At 47.9% G+C, this 17854-nt stretch overlaps 6 protein-coding genes across 6 annotated transcripts; 2 read left to right on the top strand and 4 right to left on the bottom strand.

Annotated features, from left to right (window-relative positions):
• Nucleotides 1–3869: 3869 nt before the first annotated feature.
• On the bottom strand, nt 3870–4723 carry RAS (Ras-like protein; the record flags this gene model as incomplete). Its single annotated transcript, XM_031152050.1, has 3 exons — nt 3870–4114; nt 4187–4462; nt 4585–4723. The coding sequence occupies 3 exons, from the start codon at nt 4721–4723 to the stop codon at nt 3870–3872; spliced, it is 660 nt and encodes a 219-aa protein (XP_031002262.1).
• Nucleotides 4724–6660: 1937 nt separating this feature from the next.
• On the bottom strand, nt 6661–7894 carry YMR178W (Uncharacterized protein; the record flags this gene model as incomplete). The annotated part of the gene is made up of 6 exons (XM_031152049.1): nt 6661–6760; nt 6813–7325; nt 7381–7493; nt 7542–7586; nt 7639–7647; nt 7703–7894. The coding sequence occupies 6 exons, from the start codon at nt 7892–7894 to the stop codon at nt 6661–6663; spliced, it is 972 nt and encodes a 323-aa protein (XP_031002265.1).
• Nucleotides 7895–8716: 822 nt separating this feature from the next.
• On the top strand, nt 8717–10336 carry SEC14 (SEC14 cytosolic factor; the record flags this gene model as incomplete). Its single annotated transcript, XM_031152048.1, has 4 exons — nt 8717–8913; nt 8965–9106; nt 9162–9539; nt 9620–10336. The coding sequence occupies 4 exons, from the start codon at nt 8717–8719 to the stop codon at nt 10334–10336; spliced, it is 1434 nt and encodes a 477-aa protein (XP_031002266.1).
• Nucleotides 10337–10616: 280 nt separating this feature from the next.
• Nucleotides 10617–11849, bottom strand: LHYA1_G007115 (uncharacterized protein; the record flags this gene model as incomplete). The annotated part of the gene is made up of 3 exons (XM_031152047.1): nt 10617–11194; nt 11293–11610; nt 11663–11849. 3 exons carry the CDS (start codon nt 11847–11849, stop codon nt 10617–10619), a joined length of 1083 nt encoding a protein of 360 aa, XP_031002267.1.
• Nucleotides 11850–12472: 623 nt separating this feature from the next.
• On the top strand, nt 12473–15133 carry YVC1_1 (Calcium channel; the record flags this gene model as incomplete). Its single annotated transcript, XM_031152046.1, has 9 exons — nt 12473–12726; nt 12827–13242; nt 13387–13633; nt 13678–13844; nt 13896–13983; nt 14037–14079; nt 14130–14150; nt 14200–14251; nt 14301–15133. The coding sequence occupies 9 exons, from the start codon at nt 12473–12475 to the stop codon at nt 15131–15133; spliced, it is 2121 nt and encodes a 706-aa protein (XP_031002268.1).
• An 824-nt stretch (nt 15134–15957) lies between these two features.
• ustT_1 (Efflux pump) lies at nt 15958–17785 on the bottom strand (the record flags this gene model as incomplete). The annotated part of the gene is made up of 6 exons (XM_031152045.1): nt 15958–16038; nt 16132–16349; nt 16456–17048; nt 17097–17229; nt 17288–17401; nt 17458–17785. The coding sequence occupies 6 exons, from the start codon at nt 17783–17785 to the stop codon at nt 15958–15960; spliced, it is 1467 nt and encodes a 488-aa protein (XP_031002260.1).
• Between the last annotated feature and the right edge of the window lie 69 nt (nt 17786–17854).

The following is a 17854-nucleotide window of genomic DNA, read 5'->3' as shown; positions in this document are numbered from 1 at the left end:
CTTTCATTTCTTGCTTGTGTATTTATAAGTTTGTGGAGTTGCAAATTGACTTCTGCGACGCTATTTTTACAACATTCTCCATTCGCACATACTTCTTTGACCCTTCACGATAACGCCGCGCCAATCATTTTGTGCTTCAAGGAGTGAAGTCTTTAATCCATGTCGGGGGATATTTCAATGCCTGATATCTCCAAGGAGGACATGGCCGAACAACAAAGACTATACCGAGCACACGAAGTAAATCGAAACTTTCTCAACCAAACCCAAAACCAACAGCAATATGGGGATCTGGGTGTCCAGATCGCGGCTGGCGTACGCGGCAATGCCCAATTTCCCGGGGAAACGGCTGGGGAGTCTTCTGCTGCTGGAGCAGCGAGTGGAGCTAATGCTACAGCAATGGGGAAAGGGAAAACCCGTCCCCAGAAGCGAGTGCAATTTGATCTAGTAGGAGACAATCTAGACAATCCAATCGCAATTGATGCCGATGGCGATGTGGCTATGGTCGACGACGACGACGACGCAGCCAGTATTGCCTCGGGCGGCAGTATTCCAGAAGGAGACCCAAGAAAGATGCTTAACTTGCAGCCCAAACGATCGAAGGAAACGACGATGGAGTACAGATATCGAATCAAAGAAGCTAAGGAGAAACTATATATCCAATCAAAACCAGGCTTCGATAGCGCAGCTGCTAAGAAAGCACAGTTGGCTAGAGAGGACTTCCAATATGAGCGGGAACGAAACGAAGAAGAGCACGCCATCAAGATAAGCCCCGAAAGTGGTGGTTTTGATAAGGATTACGCCGCCGACTGGAGACGCCAGAAACAAGTTAGACAGGAGAACAACAGAGTTTTCAAAGAGAAACTCTTCTCAGACATAAGAGAGTGGGAGGCATTGGCTTGCCATAACGCACCAAGAATCAAAACACCAGAGCCTGACCAGGATAGTGGAGACGAGCTGTATGACCAGACCCTTGAGAGAGATCCCGTCCAAGGAGTATTCGAGACAATGGCTACTAGCATTGCACCTTCGAACAATCCAAGTGGCAGCAAAGGCAAAAGCGTTGGTGCCGCACCACCTAGAAATTTTGCAGGAAAAGTAGGCAGCCAAGGGGGAAATTTGGACAAAGGAAAAGGGAAAGTAGTGGTTGCAGGTAATGGGGGGAATAGAGGGAAACAGACCGGACCAACAGGAAGTGAAAGAGAAAAACCACTTCCACGATGCAAAGAATGTGTTCGAACAAAGAAGCGTTGCAGTCTTCGAGAAAACGGCGTAAGACCTTGTGGTGAGTGCATCAGACGTTCTAGGGTTTGTGAGTACGGACCCCCCGTTACGAGGACAACTGTTTCGGCCTATCCTCCTACGAGAGGGCAACCGATACCTAGACCGCCACCGTCAACAGGAACCTACCCAGATTACCAAGGTAATCCTTTCCAACCCAGCGCTGAGCTGGTCCCTCGAGTCGTCAAGTTCCGCCCCGGCCAGCAATCAACCCCGCGTTATACGCCACTCAAACCACCAGACCGGAGGCTCCTGCTCCACCGCACCCTCGAGCTGCACCACTAGCTAGGGGAGATACGCACGGCCTTGGAAGTTCACTTTCACGTTTATCTTATACTTCTTCTGCTCAACAACGTGCTCCAGCCTCAACATATCAAGATAGACGGGATGGTCGACCACCAGGAGCATTTCCCAGAACTTACTCACCTCTTAGGAGAAATCCATTTCGCGGCGATGCCCAAGTACCGCCAACTGATCAGCAAGCTCAGCGAACCACTAATACAGGATATTACGGTCCGCCGCGACCGCCTAGCCAGGCTAGTGGGATGCGTATGCTGGGGGACTTTAGGGGGAAGAACTCTACTAAGTCTCCGCCGCCTCCTCCACCGCCGCCAGGACCTACGTTCGAAAATACCGGTATTTATCAACATGCTACAGTCAATCCATTGGATCTTCAACTTCCGCCAGGACAAGTTCAAAGAGACATTGCTTTTGATGACTATCGAAGTAGCATTGGACGGCAAGTTGAGCAAGCCAATATACCCCAACAAGAGATGCAGAATGCTTCGGGTACATGGGGGCTGAATAACCAAAATTCTCTTCCGCAAGCACCATCCCCTCTTATTGGGGGATCATTCGACGAGGGCGTACACAATGTGGCTTTTGACAATGCTTATGACAATGGGGAACTAGGGTAATTTCTGGAGACCGCAGGGATGAATGTGGGCATGGATGACATGGATCCCAACGCAGACTTCGAATTGCCTCAGTTTGGTGCTGCACAAACTTCGCCAATCCAGGCCCCGGCGGCCCCTGCGACATTACCAGTACCCGTTGACTTCAGTACCACCCGAGTAAGGTGGAGGCGCAGGGCCGAAACATCGAGCCTCGCCTTCGTGAACCCCCTCGAGCTATTCCCGTCCAATCCCACAGGGGGCCATATAGGGCCTAACGACGACCTAAATCGCTGCTCGGAACTTGTACATGTAGGGGAAGACCAATTGCAGCTATGCAACAAGTTATCAGCAAGGCGTTGTGAATACGGCATTGGAAGGCCTTTGAACCGCGGCGCTACACACAGCCGAGATGTATACTATGTCTGCCTAACATGCCACAACGAGGGCCAGAGATTAGCTAGCGCGAAAAGGGGCCATGCTCGAGCAACGAGGAAGCTATACACCTGTGGACCCTGCGCAAGAGGGATTATCGCCGCGCGAGGCACTGGGATCGACGACTGCGAGTGTCTTGAAAAGGTACGGACTGCTTGGGTCTGCAAAGGAGATATACAGAAAGGGTACGATGCGATTACAAACCAATCTGTTCGTGTTTCAAACTTTCTTCAAAGGGAGTGGCAAGGTGAACCCTGTCCAAAATGTTTCCAGAACTCCCCGGATATCGACTGTGGAGTATTCGCTTGTAAATCTTGCTGGTATTTTGTAGAGGAAGATGATCATGCAAGGGACGTACACGGTTGAAATCGTATTAGATTTCCTTAGTTAATATTTTAGAGAACCAAACCAAATATTCATTAATAAAATGGTCTAATGACTGCCTCGCATATATTACAAGTGAAAACCGAAAAATACAGAAGATACACTAAAGAGACATTGCTATAACATGCAACAGGACGTGGGCACGCTAGCCCCCATTCTAAAATCAACTGCCACAAGGCCGGCTCTCCTAGTAGCCCATACAACAAGCTATAAGAACTAGAGACTACGCATCCACTTCAAGCATGTATGCAGGACGATAAACCTTCAAGTAGTGGAAAACAGCAACAGCAACTGCATCTTAGTCTTGAAAAGTCAAGCCATGTCACCACTTAAAGATACCTACTGAGGTAGGGAAGTAGAGATATTGCTAGCAGTACACTGATACAACTCCCTAGAACCAAAATATACGTTCCAGAAACGTACGTAGTCTTGTTTCTGCAAATGGTACGATTCTAGTCGTACCATACTTGGTCGGATTACATAGATAAATAGTAGTTACTCATAGGTCGTCCCGACTAAGGGGGGCAGATAAAAACAGACTCCATTGAAGATCTAAACCCCTCAATTCATTCCTTCACAGGCTCACAGTACATACTAACAAAAGGGAAATCCCCCATCCATACCATAGCTATTAAGTATCAACCAAATTCCCCACTCCTAATCAGGAAACTTTTTGTGGTTTGGTTGTAACATCTCTTATCGTCATAAGAGTAGAGCCAATTAAGCATCCCTCCCAGTCCATACTTTCTTTCCGTCCGTACATACTTCTTCTCTGGACAACATATATGTTTGTGTGAATTCGCAAGCCATGCAAGCAAAATATTCGACCCAGATCATGGGTATAGGTATCTCCCCCTCCATCCACGCAGCGCAGTCCCTTTACATAATCACGCACTTCCCACAGCACCCCCTATCATTGCCCTCTCCGTCACCAACGTCCAGCTTCCCCATCTGCCCATTACTGCCACCGCCTCCACTGCCACCGGCTGTGTATCCGGCCATTTCCTTGTTGTAGCGTCTGATTTCGCGGACAAGGTCGTAGAAGGCGTTGTCGACATTGATGCGCGACTTTGCGGAGGTCTCGATGAATTTGCAGCCGAAGGAACGGGCTAGTGCTTCTCCCTCTAATTACACAATATATGGTTAGAAAGAGTAGTTTTCGATAAGAACAAAGACAGGACGGGGAATATACATACCTTGCTTAGAAACCTGTCTCTCGCCCTCCAAATCGCACTTGTTGCCTACAACAATGATGGGGAAATAATCTTTATCCTTGACCCTCAAAATCTGCTGCTGGAATGTCATGATCTCTTCGAAACTCTGTCTACTGGTGATGCTGTACACGAGCAGGAAGCCCTCGCCGGTCCGCATGTATTGTTCGCGCATCGCCGAGTATTCTTCCTGGCCGGCTGTATCGAGGACATCTAGAAGCGCGACTTCTTCGTCGATTACGCATTGCTTGCGGTATGAGTCTGCGCGGGGGAAGAAGAAATAAAAGTAAGCATATGTTCGGTTGTTGATAGAGAATTATGCCAGTGGCGCAGGATAAGGCGATGGATGATAGCTCGAGGTGAGGAGGGGAAGAAGCTCTTACCTTCAATTGTGGGATCATATTCGTCGACGAAATGGCTCTGTATCAACTGGATAGTCAAACAGGACTTTCCGACTCCTCCTCCGCCAACAACGACGAGCTTGTATTCTCTCAAAAACTGTGGGCGCGGAGCAAACAACATTGGTTAGCAATTGAGATTCTCCAGCAGCAGCGCACGCGTACACGACGGAGAGGGGATAATCATCAAGCTTACCTTGGATGCCATGTCTACTGCGTTTGTGTGGAGAAAAGATTAAATTATCAATTGTTCATTGACTGATTGATGCTGGACCTAAATCGGTCGTCGGGCTAGTTCAGATGCTGAGACTTGTCGAGCGAGAGAGGTAAAGTTAAGCAATCAGGACTAGAACAGGTATGGCAATGATGGATAATAAGGAGGGTGGTGGTGTCAACTGTCTCCGCAAATGGGGGAGCTAAAGCCGGGGAAGGGATGTCGATGCAGATACTGCAGGCAGGGCAGGCAGGGCAGGGCAGGGCAGCAGTACAGTAGTAGTTGTTTGCTCGGTCGTTCGTTCGTCAGAAGGCTGAAAGGGGGTATCGGAGGTGTTTCAATTCGAGTGTTCGTAGAGTGGTGTCGCTTCGTGGAGATGCAGCGAAGGCAGGATTCACAGAATCAGAAGCGGTCGCTCGTGTAAGATTACCTCACGTAGGGATGGATGGATTCTAGCCGACTGACTGTCTGTCTGTCTGTCTGTACTGTATGCCGTTGCAGAAAGAATTGAATATCTATCTTATAGTATAGAGAAGTCAAGTCAGGGCAGGCTGGTAACGCAAGCAAGCAAGCAAAAAAGAGAGGATACGGTTGAGGTTTAGGTTGGCGGAGAGAAGGTGCGTGCATCCCTCTCTACGTATCAGCTTGTCCATAGAACCAGTCCAGTTCATTGGGTGATCCCAGCCAACCTCCTCCCCAACTCTCAATAGGGACAAGGGGCCGGCCAAGCTATCGACCAGCCCCCAATCAAAACCGTTTGTACATCAAGAGGGTGTGATTCAAAGATGGTAGAGCGTGCAGTAGCAAGGGATCAACATCTTCATGCCGTTTATGCAGCGGATCTTCTTCATCTTCTGGTGCTTCTCTTCCACCTCCACACGCTATCTTCTTATATCAACCGCATGTATGTACAGTATCTGCACCATACTCCGTACTACTGTATAGGGCTCGAGCCGATGCGTCCACCAGGTAGGTCCCTCTCCTCTTATAGAACTACCCAGGTATATTCCTACTATTAAAATCTTCAACCCTTCTCTTGGACTGAAAACACGTGCGGCAAGTAAAAGCCACTGGCCTCTTTTCTACCGCTGATAACAAAGAAAATCCTCGTCTTCAGACATTCATTTCTACCCCAGTTACGGTACTTTCAATGGAGATTTATTTCCTAGCCTGGACCCCTACCCCTTCCCTTCCCCTATTATTTAATTTCTAGCTCTTCCTAGCTATCCGAAATCACCAGTTTATCAAAAGCTAGCAAGTTCCAACCTTCTTGGAGTTAGAAGAATTTCTCCCTCATCCAGACCGAAATTCGCGATATGTCACGATAAGAGCGACAACCTGTGCCGCACCGCCATCAGCGCCCCATTATTTGTTTGTTTCAATTTCACTTGATGACGCCGGTACGACGTACAGCAAGTTCCTCCGAAACGTTGTTTCACCAGGAATCCTTACAGTACGACGAGCGTCAAAACAACCTTTATATCTATATCCGTACCATTGAGATACAAAAAAGGCAGCTGTGGCTTTTCCGTCTCGCGTTCTAGAAGACTAGAAGTGGTTAATCTCCGAAGGTGTTGCATTTCGGCAGGTCATTTGAGATGGATTCTCTGCATAAGATCGTTACGCGATCGCAAGGTACTCCGTACATAAACATGTGTTCATTTCTGCATATCTTTGAAATCCATGTGGTTTGGTCTAAAACGGGATTCGTGTGGCTGCCGGGTCGCTGGGTCGGTACTGTCCACGTGTGATACTATTCCCAGCGTAGAGGGGCTAGGTGAACCCAGATTTCCCACGAGTAAGTCTGGCCATTTCTCTACATGTCATCTACACCTCAAATGGCACTTCTATACCTCAACTTCATCGTCCTCTCCTTCCACAGATACCCGTTTACCCTCCACGTTCTTCTCTACCTCCGGCACTAAACTTTCTAAAAACTCTTGATCCCTACGAAACAAATTAGCAAATCAACATCTCTTCAAAGCCAAATAGAACATACCTTCCAACCAAGGTAACAGTGTTCCTCGTCTTCCCCCACCTCGGATAACTCCCCACCTTAACCCCCTTCGCCTCCACCCTCCCCGCCAACTCCGTCAAGTAAGACGCAACCTCACTCTCCGGCTGCGGCGTTGATATCAATACCCTATAAATGCCCTTACCATCTGGATCCGTCAACCTCGGCAGCAGAGACGGCTTCAAACCATCAATCAGTCTCTCAAACAGTCTCGGTACTCCGGGTAATATATGTACATTGCCATTGACAACCGAAACCGGAACCCATAGATCCTCTTGTGGGAAAATGACTTGTTTTTCGAGGGGAACGGAGGCGTCGATGGGCAGCTCGATCATACGTAACTTGGCTTTGCGTTGCGGCGTGTCTTCATCCCAAGAAAAGTTTGGTTGGTTGGGGTGTGGCTTGGAGAGTTTCTGCATGCGCGCGTAGGCTTCGTCGTGGAGTATTAGGGGGAGGGAGAAGGCTTTTGCTATGGATTGGTAGGTTATATCGTCGTGACTGGTTTATGTCAGCTCTTGTCTATAACACCTTGGATTGAGATTGTAGAACGCACGTGGGACCAATGCCTCCGCTGGTCACTACGAAATCATAGTTGTTGCTCATGCGCTGAACTGCTTCAATGATTTCGCTCTCATCATCTGCTATGACTTCGATTCGCTTTAGAGCCTGCAATTCGTTAGCTGGAGTTTTAACGTTTTAGGATCGAAGTAATACCATTCCCAGACCAAAGCAGAACTTAGCCATGTATGCTGAGTTCGTCTGCGTTTCCAATCAGCATCCCCCTTTCAGCGACTTTTCCCTGGATGCATACATCAACCGTCTATACCAACTGATAGTTAGCTATTATCCCCTCGGTCCTATTGCACCAGACCTACCTTGCCACCCAAAACCTCATCCCCAATAATCAGACATGCCGCCGTGTGTATCGTCCTTGAATTCCTATCTGCAACAGTAGATGATGTCATGATTCTTTGCGCCGAGCTGGAAACTGCAGCTGCTGAACTGTGGGCGTAGTTTGGGGGAGGACGGGAGAGGTGTCTTGCTATTTGTGAGAGCCGTGAAAACATGAGAATGAAGTTGGGTATGATAGGTTGTGTAGTAGTGGGGGAGGGGGAGTGAGGTGAGTTGAGTTGCCGGCACGTCTAACACGAGATAGTGGGGTCATGCATAGTGGAAACGCGTGGTGCTGATCAGGTATGTCACTCTGTAGTACAGTCAGTACCTGGGTATAAAAGGAACTGCTTCTCCTTTTCCTTCGCTCTTGATGGCTTTTGATTGCTCTTCTTGGATTTGGAGAGATTCATCTGAACCATTCGTGCTGGACCTGTTCAATCGCCTTGAATACCTGGATATCTCAATGCAAGCAGGACCCCTCCCCTAACCACAACCCCAGGAATACCTATATCGAGGAACATTATATCTTCAGGGCCAAATTAAGTTTGCTCCAGCTTCTTTTTGTTGTTTTCTCCTTTCTCCTTTCTCCTGTCAAAGTCCTGCTCTACAAGGGCATATGATACCGCCCTTCTTCCATTCACAGATGTCTCTCATCGTCATCAACTACGGGCTACACAAAGCCGAAGAAGCCGAAATGAGTTTCCCGATTCTAAACCCCGAGCCTGGAAAACCATCCATCTGCTTAGCAACGAAATTTGATTTAATTATTATCCTCCCACCTCCATGAGTTTGGAAGGTGATGAGATTTGGATGGACCTTTATTCCTGACTAATTCCGTGCTTATTTATGCAAACGCAAATGACGCAGAGACCTTGCATAAAAGTCAGATACGAGTATACGCAGTGAGGTCGACGATTAACAACATCAGCACAACCTCAAGCCTCCATTTTTCTTCTTTATTCACCTCTATATTCTTGATCTCAGCTTTAGCAGTCATGTCTACTGCAGGCCCCGCACATAGAGTCCAGTCTGCTGTGGTTGAATATGGATATCCCCAAGGCCACTTGGGCCATCTCACCGCAGAGGAAGAAACCGCATTCCAAAAGTTCAAGACGCTATGCGCAGAGAAAGGATACTACAGGCCTGGGGCCGGGAAAGATGATCTCCCCAGTCACGACGATCCGCTACTTCTGTACGTTCCCTCCATGTGTTTCTTTACTGTGTATCTAACAAAGTCCTCCAGTCGATTCCTGCGAGCTAGGCGCTTCAACATTGAAGAGGCGTTCAAGCAATTCCAAGATACGGAAGACTGGCGGAAGGCAAACCAGCTGGACAAACTCTACGAGACAATAGACTTAGATCAATACGAAGAAACACGCAGACTAGTACCGTCTCCCCTCCTTCCTCCCCAGACCCCCACTTCCTAATACATCCTCACAGTATCCTCAATGGACAGGCCGCCGCGACCGTCGCGGCATCCCCGTCTACGTCTTCGAAGTAAAACACCTAAACGCAAAAACCATGTCCGCCTACGAAAAATCCGCCGTCAAAACCCACACCAAAGCGCAAACAGACGGGAAAACCTCCCCGAAACTACTCCGACTCTTCGCTTTATACGAGAACCTCACACGATTCGTGATGCCGTTGTCCACGGCCATGACGGACAGAGATCACCCGCACACGCCGATTTCGCAAAGTAATAATATTGTGGATATTTCGGGAGTAGGCTTAAAGCAATTTTGGAATCTGAGAACACATATGCAGGATGCGAGTACGCTGGCTACGGCGCATTATCCAGAGACGTTGGATAGGATTTTCGTACGTTACACTTCCGCATTTCCCTATGCAAACTTCAAGCCTAGTTATAAAATGAAAAGGAAGCTAATTGAGAAAAACAGATAATCGGTGCCCCAGCATTCTTCCCCACAGTTTGGGGCTGGGTCAAGAAATGGTTCGACCCAATAACAACATCAAAAATATTTATTATTTCGCACCACGATGTAAAAAAGACGCTCGAGACCTTCATCGAGCCAGCCAATATCCCCAAAAAGTATGGCGGGGACCTAGAATTCCATTTCGGTGATTTGCCAATCTTGGATCCGCATGTAGAAAAGGTTCTGCAGTGGGATGGAGATCGGAAAGATTTCCCACATGGCCCGATGTATTGGGTTGAGAACGGAAGGGGGGAGGGCGTGGAGAAGATCAAGGCGTTGGCAGTGGGGAGTGTAGAAGGAAAGGAGAGGAAAGTCGATGTTTGCGTCGTCACGAAAGTGTTACCTGAAGCTGCTGCCAAATCCGTGACGGGGAATGGCCACTTGTCAGCTCTAGGCGAGGGAGAAGCGAGAGCAGAGCTACTCAGAGCACCTACGGCAACGCCCTCGCTTGCTCAAACGGAGATCCCTTCACGGCCCGCTACGTCAGACAAGAAAGTAGTTCAAAACGGTGCGTTGGCCCCTGCGTTGAGACCGGAACCGCAGACGTTCGTTACCGCTCAGGAGGGGGAGCTTACGAAGTTGGAGGATTTAAAGCTAGATGAGAAGGCGGGGCCGCATCAGACAATGACGGCGAATCTGTTGGATCCGAAGTTACAAGTTGAGGAAGAGCAGAAATTGTAGGAGGGGCGTATGGATATGATGGGCATTATTGGAAGGGAGGCTGGTTATATCCATGCCATTACGCAGGATAAAGCAATGAACGAATTGGGTAAATAATAAGGTTTACATTACGTACATAGTGTAATATACACAGCAAGTTTTGGTTCAAGGGATGGAAATATTTTACATTTGCTAGTCTTTTTGAGAGGGGTGTTCATAAACGCTATCCGTCCCTGTCACAGCCTAGTTTCCTTTGAAATCGTACATCTACCCGTATTGAACATATCACACCAAGCATAGCTCAGATGAAATCGTCGTTCCCAAATCCACCAAATGGATTCGGCGGCCTACCTCCCAACCCACCACGAGGTACATCACCAGGTCCCAGAGGATCATATCTCGCACCGAACGGATTCTGCGGCCCCCCTTGTCCACGTCCTCTTCCATTCGCACCACCAAACAGCGGATCATCAAACGTGGGATGCATACCACCTCCGCCTCCGCCTCCGAAGCCGCCTCCAGGAACAAAACTCCCTCTGAGAGGATCATTGGGTCCTAGTCCCAGAGGGTGCAAATCATCATGTCCGATACCGAACGGTGATCTCGCCCCAGGAACTGGAGGCACCATGCCGCGTAGTGGCCGGTTCATGTCATACTCGTCGTCGAATCCGGGGGGAGGGAAATCTCCTTGTGGGAGGGGTCGGCGAGGGTCGGCGGCTAGAGGGTCCTGGAACGGATAGGGCCGGGCGGGCTCGGGGTCTGCCATCGGGTCTGGAGGTGGTGGACGACGGCCATGACCTTGTTCTCGCTCTTCGCGAACGCGGGAGGCTTCGGCTGATGATGCATTGGCGGACTCTTCGTACCCTTCTTTATGAAGTCCTGGTATAAGCTTTTGAATGATTGTGAGTTGAAAGAGTGATGCGAGGTCTGATAGTGTTAGCTTTGTGGATTCTCGGAAAGGCAAGAGAAAACCTTACCTTGTATTCGTGAAGGTGAAATGAAAACTTCCTTTAGCTTTGCCTCTAGATCTGATCGATCCTCCTCCCCGTCTTGGTTTATTTTGATACGTAGTGGAAGAGCTGCAGACGAGATATAGTCCTTAGCTGTGATCTCGAATCTGCTGATTCTCTCATCTCCAAGTCCAATGCCTCTAATCTCCGCCTTGCCGCCTAACCGATCAACCTTGACAACGTATTGCATTGAGGATTGTGAGTGTGCGTAGAGGAAGGAATGCGAGCCGAAAGAAGAGTTCCATTTCGTCGATAACCTCGGAGAGAGACGTTCACATTCAGCTTCTTTGCAATTATTAGAAATGCCTGGACATCCAAATGACTTTGGGCTTCTTACCTATCTTTTGATCTTCACCAAATCCTAGTAATCGAAATCCAACTGCGACCATACATGCGTGCGAGAAGAGGGCGATAGCTTCATATGAGCTGGAGATGTCCGAGTCCGTGGCATCTTTTGCATGTGTAGGCAAGGCATCTGCCATGTACTTAAGGATGCTGTCGGTACTGAGCGGGTTATTTGCCATGGTGGTTGAGAGCTCGTGGATGAGCAGCAGGTCACAAGGCTGGTGGAAATATCGATGTCTCGGAAACAATTACAAGTAATGAAAGTAATGAGTAAGTGCGGGGTTGCCGAAACTGTACGCTCGTGAGGGTAGCTTTGTGGTTCTGTTGACTCTTGGGTTTATACTGTCGCTCTTTGCAGTCTGAAAGAGTATTTTCTGAATGGTGGTTATTCTTGAAGTTGTAGTTGTAGATGTAGATGTAGATGCAAGTGAGTTGAGGTGGGGTTGATGGCGAATCTCACAGATGCCTGGAGCGCGGTACGCGGTCTGAGGCGGTGCGCGGGGCTGTAGCTGTAGTGCACGGCCTCTACCCGGAATTATCCTGCTAAAGTGACGCGCTTCAGAGATGATCCCTGTATAAGTAAAGTTTGTCTTGTCTACATGTAATTTTCGACCAAGACGATATCAATATCAAAATATCACATGTCCCATGCTTAACTGTACATTACAGGTATTCTATTTTATCTTGCGATTCAGACGATAGTTGCATCCCATACTGCGGGAAGTCCCCCTCATCCTCATGATCGATCGATCCCCTGACAAAACAAAACAAAGCACAACTTGATTGCTTTCCCCCTATCAAAATGTCTACATCCGGTTCGCCTGTGGGGGAGCAACGGCAACAGGCCTCCCCAATCCCACTCCCACTCCCAAGGATCAAGTCTGATGACTCTTTCGTGGAAGTTGTAAAGTCTCTGTCGGTGTATTTCGTTGATGAAATCACGATGCCTTCTACATTCGAGCAACTACGAACTACAAGTGCCGAAAACAAGTTACGAATATTGATTGACCATTTGGTTGACAGTGTTCACAATCCAGTTTTGATCAATTCTCTATTGTATGTGCCAAGTCAAGTCCTATCCTACAGTGTTTTATAGCTGTAAAACACTATAGGAGTTAATGTTTCCCTGCAAAACTTCAGTGGCTGAAAGTATTAGAATATTGAAATGGCATTTCTCTACCCTCGAAGGAGATGAGGATGATCGCAAACTCAACGATACTCGAGCTCACGCATGCGAGATAGTTGCCTGGAGATTTCTCGCCAGAATATCCGAACGAGATGCCGTGGACTTCTGCTTATACGAACTGCCGGCAGTGTCAAAGCCAGCGGGCGAATCGAGCGAGTCGGGCACCCCTTCTGCATTGGATCTCAATGAACGATCAACTCTATTACCCCAGTTCCGTGCTCAGGATGTACCGATTCCTACGAGACCCGGTAGCAGACGAGCCGAACTCCTGCGATCAATTTCTCACATCAAGATCTCGGGCCTCACGGCCGATGAGGATGAGGATGAGGATGAGGAAGATCCTACGACCTCCTTCACCGGTCTAAACGGACTCGAAATTGCCGCAGGTAAGTAAAATTCTCTCTTTCCCCGAGTACCTCAGAGTCGGCTTCTCTCGAATAAATGTCTCAGCCCCTGTGAAGCATTATTTCTACAGTACCCCCAAAGGTTATCGTATAGGCAATGCTGACTCCAGCATCTTGAATTTATAGTGGCAGACTGCAAAAGGTTTCTCAGCCAGGGGATCGTCCAAAAGATTATCACCGGAATCTGGAACGGAGATATAATATTCTGGGACGGCCTGAACGAGAAGACCTTGAAGAAGCCACAATTCTACAGAAAAAGTCAATCAGACCCATTTACTCGATTACGAGTACCACGATACATCAAGGCATTCGAGATTGCTTTCTTTGCAACCTTTTTGATTATCTACTACGCTGTTTTCATCGAGCAAAATCCGTAGGTTCTTGCACAGTATTCAGTACCAAACTAACAGTATTCAGATACGAAATCACGTTCCTTGAAGTGCTTCTATATTTCTGGTTTGCAGCCTTCGCCTATGATGAATTGAGCGAATTCATCGATGCCGGTTCAATCTTTTATGCTGTCGATCTTTGGAACGGTTGTGATATCGTCATAATATTGATCGGAGTAGCATTTCTTATCTGCAGTAAGTAAATCAGGTTCGACATTCGAGACTTTTCCTAATGCTATAACACAGGAGTCATAGGTTTGGTCAAGGATGACCACCATATTATTGATACTGCATTCCATATTCTGTCCCTGGAGGCATTGTTTATGGTTCCTAGGTACTATAGAACTTCTTCCGAAATTGTAGAGCTCCACGACTGACTGAAAACAGAACATTTTCGATTTTGAGCTTGCACCCGTATTTCGGGACTCTAGTAAGCTGCTCTCAACTTATCAATAAATTATGTATTGCTAACAATTTTAGATCCCTTGCTTGAAAGAAATGGTAAATATGTCCTTGAATTGTGGGGCCTTAATATCTGATCTTCTTGCAGGTAAAAGACTTCGTCAAATTTATGGTAGGAGTAGTGCTACTTCTGTACATTGGTAACTTAATCTGCCACCTTAGATGGAACATTCACTCACTATTCACAAGGCTTTCTCAGCACCTTCACGATTCTCGCCCAGGATTCCTTCACTCCAATAGAAATGAGTTGGATATTGATCAAAGTCTTTCTTGGCTCGAATTACCTTGGATTCGACATCACGGCCGACATGGATCCTGTGCTTGGCCCCCCTCTAATGCTGATCTTCGTCTGTATGACCAGCATCCTCCTGATCACAATCTTGATCGGTATTCTCAGCGATACCTACTCGAAGGTGATGGCACACGCTCGCGACGAATACCTCTTCGTATACTCCGTCTACGTCCTCGAAGCATCCACCAGCAACCGCCTCACGCACTTCTACCCACCTCTGAACCTCATCCCACTGATCCTTATCCGGCCCCTTCGCCTCTGTCTCCCAGCCTCTCATCTACGCCGAACCCGCATCATGCTCCTCAAGATAACTCACGCCCCTATCGTTGCCTGCATCTGGCTTTTCGAGCGCATGCACGAGCGCGTCAACAAGTCCGGCGCTGACGCATTTTCCTCCACAGACCCCCAACATACCTCGTCCAAGACCAAATCAAAGAAGCAAAAGCCATTCTTGTCAAAAGCGCAACTTAGCGATAACAGGAATTCCCTGGCTGTCTTTGATGGAGCTGCGAGTCCAGGGGAGGAGTATGAGAGGGGTAAAAAGGAGGAGAGTTTAGCAAGGGAACGCGTGCTGGAGGATAGAGTTGCGGAGCTGGAGGTTAGAATTGCAGTTTTGAGTGCCAAGAATAAGGAGTTGAGGACGTTGAGTGCCAAGAGTGCCCAGATTGAAGAGTTGAAAGCGTTGATTATCGCGGGGCAGGGGACGGCTAATAACACTACAGTGTTGTAAGATCGTCCCCATAAAAACAAGGAGCTGTCCGGCACCGATTTTAAATGTACCAGGTGGCGTGGGACTTTGAAAGTCGATGGGAGGTGCCGCTTTCTATGTCCAGGAAACCCACTCAAGGGTTTATACTTAGGAGTCCTTTTTGTTTGGAAGGCGTGAAACACTGTAGGAGATAAGGAAAGAGTATAACGCATTGGAAAATTACGGATGTAGATATTATGGGCTGATGGGATGTACATATACGACAGGCGGTCGAAAACATTTTGTATATTTTGGATAGGTTGGGAAAAGAAATAGAGAAGACATATTTCAGGTCATTATAATACCCCGTGATAAATATCTTGATAGTGATATGCCAGACCAGATACCCCTCCCCACCAAAAAGAAAATGCATGATATTGAGTGGAATGGACTCGGATAAGTTTGGAGAGTATGAGAAGAAAGACATGACAGATTCGAAATGTTCTAGCCTGCCCAGATGATCTTGAGACATCTTCTTTTACTCAATGAGCAAGCAAGTATGCGGGCGTACTCTTCTAAGTGATAGATGTAAGTTACCAGGTTGGTATCTAAAGGAAGCAGCGGATGCTACTGTAAGCTCACCCCTCGTTCCCCCCACCTACTCTCGTGGAGGACAGAAAAAGCAGTAGTCAGCTATGGTAGCTCTTAGATGTGCGACACCGGTGGCTTGGAGCAGTGCAGTGTCTCTTTTTCTGTCGAGGACCAGAGCTGCTAGCCGCTGTATACCCTCCCAATCCAGCTATGCGACGACTATCGACCCCTAGCTAGACATCTCAGTTCCTTCCGATCTAACTTCTAACCTGCTATCACTCGTCCTCGCCTTCACCCTCGACTTCTTTCTCGATTCTGATAAACATAGTAGATATCGTCGCTAAGCAATAACATCCCTATATATGTCCAGTTAAAATCAGAATCAGCTCATCACTCTATTCCACTTCACTTTAATACTATACCACCAGATTATATTGGATGAGACTTACCGCAGCAACGAAAAATGGCATCGCAAGCCAGAAGTTCTCGAGTCTTAATGATGCGGCAAATATATGCTGCATGCCCGGATCTCCTACCGCGTGGCCTAGACTTTCCAGCACGGTGATGCTGGCGTAGACGGTGGCTTTGTCACTGGGCGTTATCCAGGTTGAGATTAGCGAGAGCGCGGAGACGCGGGAGCCGAAGCCGGTTGAGAAGATGGCGACGCCTGCGTGTATGTGTGGTTCATGTCAGTTGCTAGTATGGGGGTTTTGAACGTGTCGGGAAAGTTTGGGAGGGGTGGGGACAGGAGAAGAGAGAGGAGAGATACGTACCGAGTGGCAAGAGGGATGTAGTGGGAGCTAGTCCGATGGCGAGAGAGCCCATGGACATCAAACACACACTTGTGCGGACGAGGAAGAGGTCTATGGTCTGTGGGCGCACGGCGTAGTTGGTGCGGATATGGGATGTTAGGGCGGGGATGAGGAAGAGGAAGAGGAGGATATTGATGCCTGCAGTTTCTGTATAGAATGTTGCGCCGGTGGAGAGAGGGAGGTGGAACCGGATGTTGGCGTATTGGATTAGGACATTGAGGGTTGTGTAGCGGAGAATGCCGACGAGGAAGACGGGGACTGTGAAGAGGATGTTGGGGTTTGAGAGAAGCGTTAGGAGGCGGGATGTTGTAGTGGGTTTTGTGATGGTGCGTGAGGTATAGTCTTCTGCTATGTGACTTTCGGGGCTTTCTGAATGGTTTTTCGAGCCTCTTGGGTCGGGCATGACTGCTAGGAGGATTAAGCATAAAATGATTGAACCCATAGCTAGGCTACAAGGAATCCAGGGCGAGATATCTGTAGTGACCGATGCCACGAATGAAGCAATAAGCTCCGCAACGTAAAACGCTGAAAATATATAATAAAAGCCATGGCTCCTTCAATTTGTTAGGCATGACATTGAAACATAGGCCGCAATTCCTTACCTCTGTTTTGAAGGTATAGCCTCCGAGGCCATTGCCCACATGTATGCAGATGCTGAATTTAAACCCCCGCCACAAAGGAGAAGAATCGAAGACAGCCAGACTAGCCGGACAGGGAACACCTTTGGAAATGCACCTATGAATTTGATAAATATAGGATTTTTTGTGATAGATTACAGTGAGGAACAACATACAAACGACAAATACCTCACACAACGATGCTGCAACGCCCACCAGAGCAGTTGCCAATATCTTCCTCCTCCCATAGCGATCCCCTAATCTCCCAAACGGAATAGCAACAAGCAGAACTAAGCGCCAATAAGAAATGAACATCGTAATCTTAGTCATATTGATAGGATAATACCTGGAATAGTATCAAAGCTTGATTTCCAACCTCTGAGAGTTGCGAGTGGACCCTGAATATCAGGAATCTTACATAACTCGTCCTGTACTCCATTCCCCGGAAAGTTGTAATAAGAAAGACACAAGGAATTCTCAAGTAGTTTGATAAATGGAGCAACGAGGATGATTTCGCAAAACGCAAGCAGGAAATGTATTGCCATGAAGTAAAGGATGAGGACTGATAGTGGGGTGGCCGCCGGACCTGACACTTGGTCTGGCTCTTGATTTGATAAGAGAGGAGTATGAGGAGATGGGTTATGCTCCTGAGCTGAAGCCGATGGCTTTGCCATGTCAGGTATAGCCATGGGTTTTGATACCGAGGGGTTTAAGATGTGATAATGGGGTGTCGTGTCTTTGAG

This window comes from Lachnellula hyalina (genome assembly GCF_007821495.1).
Source record: "Lachnellula hyalina strain CBS 185.66 chromosome Unknown contig00178, whole genome shotgun sequence".
NCBI lineage: Eukaryota > Fungi > Ascomycota > Leotiomycetes > Helotiales > Lachnaceae > Lachnellula > Lachnellula hyalina.
The sequence above is the reverse complement of the archived record's forward strand: the minus strand, read 5'-3'. Positions and strand labels throughout refer to the sequence as shown.